Genomic DNA, 2372 nt, shown 5'->3' on the forward strand with positions numbered 1-2372 from the left:
TGATCAGCAAACAGGCTCAGGAGAAGTTCGATCTGAGCGAGAACTGCGCCGAGCGCGCGGGGCTGCGCGGTGCTGCGGGCGAGCAGCTGAGCTTCGCGGCCGGGCTGGTCTATTCCCTCAGCCTGCTGCAGGCCACGCTGCACAAATACGAGCAGTGAGTACCCGCCGGGACCCCCACCCGGGACCCCCACCCCTAGGGACCAGCTCAGCATCCTCACAGGGCCCCGTCCCTCTGGAGTCAAAGGTGTCTTGGCAGCCAGGTCCTGTTTAATGGGGGTGTTTGCTTCTGGTGTCACCCCGGTGTTTTCCTGCATCCCAGGCTCTTGCTGAGCTCGGCTGCATCTGGGGCTGACCCTGGGGCTTCAGCACAAGGATGGGCTCTCCCCATGAGCAGCAATGTGCCCTTGAGCCAAGAAGGCCAACGCCATCATGGGGTCACCTGGATGAGGAGGGGTGGTTGGAGTGAGGTTCTCCTCCCCCTCTACTCTGCCTTGCTCACACCACATCTGAAGTATTGTGTCCAGTTCTGGGCCCCTCTGTTCCAGAAGGACAGGAACTGCTTGAAAGAGTCCAGCAGGGCCACAGAGATGAGGTGTGGATCCGGCAGCCGTGGGGAGCCAGTGGCCTTGCCGTGTTTCCTCACCGTACAAGCGCTATCACTTGGAGAAGTGAACACCAGGGAGCATCTCCTGCTGAGGAGCAGCTGAGGGAGCTGGGGCTCTTGAGCTTGGAGCAGAGGAGCCTGAGGGGTGCCCTCATTCCTGGGGATCCATTGGGAAAGGGCAGTGTCAGGAGGAAGGAGCCAGGCTCTGCTCTGGGATGGCCAATGCCAGCACAAGGGGCAGTGGTCCCAAGCTGGAGCACAGGAGGTTCAAGCTGCAGATGAGGCCAAAGTTTGTGAGTGTGAGGGTTCTGGAGCATGGCCCAGGCTGCCCAGAGAGGTTGTGGAGTCTCCTTGTGTGGAGACACCCAAAGCCCTGGCCGTGTTCCTGTGTGACTGCTGTGGTGATCCTGCTCTGGGTGGGTTGCACTGGGGGAGCTCTCCAGGTCCCTGCCAACTCCTGACATGCTGGGATGCTGTGACTCTATGTTCTGACCACGGTTCACCGCTCTCCAGCTGCTCCCAGGGGTCAGCAATGGGCTCCCAAAGCAGAGCCCCGTGTTGATGCCACCTGTGCCTGCCTTCCCTTGCCAGGGCCCTCAACAAGTGCAGCGTGGAGGTGTACAAGAAGGTGGGGATGCTGTACCCCGAGATGAGCGTCCATGAGCGCTCGCTGGACTTCCTGATCGAGCTGCTGCACAAGGACCAGCTGGACGAGACGGTCAACGTGGAGCCGCTCACCAAAGCCATCAAGTACTACCAGGTGGGACATGGAGCCGCTCACCGTGCTGCGACCGTGCCCTTGGACATTGCAGGGACGAGCTGTGCACGGGCTGGTGGTGGCACTGCCCTGTGGACGGTGTCACCTCCAGACCCTATGGCCGTGTCACCCAGGGCCGGGCTCGCTACACCCTCCCATGCTGGGTTTCTGCCCCTCTGTGCCGCGGTTGGGGCTGGTTGGATGAGCTTTTTGGGAGGGCAGAGCATTCCCAGGGGCTGTGGTGGGGTCACTGCAGGAGTTGTCACCTCCAGTTCGAAATCAGCCCAAGCCCTCGGCGTTTGGGGTTGGTGTTGGCGCTTGGGGGTGCTGATCTCTGTTGATCTCTGCTGATGATCCCTGCTGATCTCTGCTGATTTCTGTGCTCTCTGCTGCTCTCTGCTGCTGCTCTCTGCTGATCTCTGAGGTCTCTGTGCTCTCTCCCCTCGCAGCACCTCTACAGCATCCACCTGGCTGACCAGGCCGAGGACTGCACCATGCAGCTCGCCGACCACATCAAGGTGAAGCGGGGAAACCCTCACCCCTTTCCCTGTCGCACCTTCCCTGCCCTGGCCCCGTCTGCCCCCAGCACCACTCTGGGAGCTGAAGCCGCCTTTCCCCAGCTCCCATTGCCTGTGGTGGCCCTGAGGGGACACGGGTTCCCGGGTCAGGGGAGGGGACGTGGGGCTGTTCACCCTGCAGACGCCTGGGTACGAAGAGCAGAGCGGGGAGGAAACCCCTGTCACTGGGGGGGTGCACTGCCCTGCACTTTCCGGGGTACGCAGACCCCGATGGGATCCCTCAGCCCCTGTTCCTGCCCCCATAAACCCTGGAGCAGGGCCGTGTATAGGGTCCATCCCAAAGTGCCCGGAGCCCATTTGCCCTCGAGCGTCTCCCTTGCTGCTCCCCGCGCTGACGGTGCCGGTTTCTCCCCGCAGTTCACGCAGAGCGCCCTGGACTGCATGGGGGTGGAGGTGTGCCGCCTGCGCGCCTTCCTGCAGGTACGGCACCGCG

At 62.5% G+C, this 2372-nt stretch overlaps 1 protein-coding gene across 1 annotated transcript in view; it reads left to right on the forward strand.

The window, feature by feature from the left end:
- Positions 1–11: 11 nt before the first annotated feature.
- The window catches only part of LOC104544664 (dynactin subunit 1-like), a gene marked incomplete at its 3' end in the record, with an annotated part of 4678 nt that continues 2317 nt past the window's right edge, over positions 12–2372 (forward strand). The window contains exons 1-4 of the mRNA XM_010189589.1: positions 12–154; positions 1196–1364; positions 1811–1879; positions 2297–2359. Of these exons, the coding sequence (XP_010187891.1) occupies positions 1239–1364; positions 1811–1879; positions 2297–2359 (258 nt within the window). The remainder of the gene's footprint in view (positions 155–1195; positions 1365–1810; positions 1880–2296; positions 2360–2372) is intronic.

This window comes from Mesitornis unicolor, unplaced genomic scaffold, assembly GCF_000695765.1.
Source record: "Mesitornis unicolor isolate BGI_N332 unplaced genomic scaffold, ASM69576v1 scaffold15178, whole genome shotgun sequence".
NCBI classification, from domain to species: domain Eukaryota; kingdom Metazoa; phylum Chordata; class Aves; order Mesitornithiformes; family Mesitornithidae; genus Mesitornis; species Mesitornis unicolor.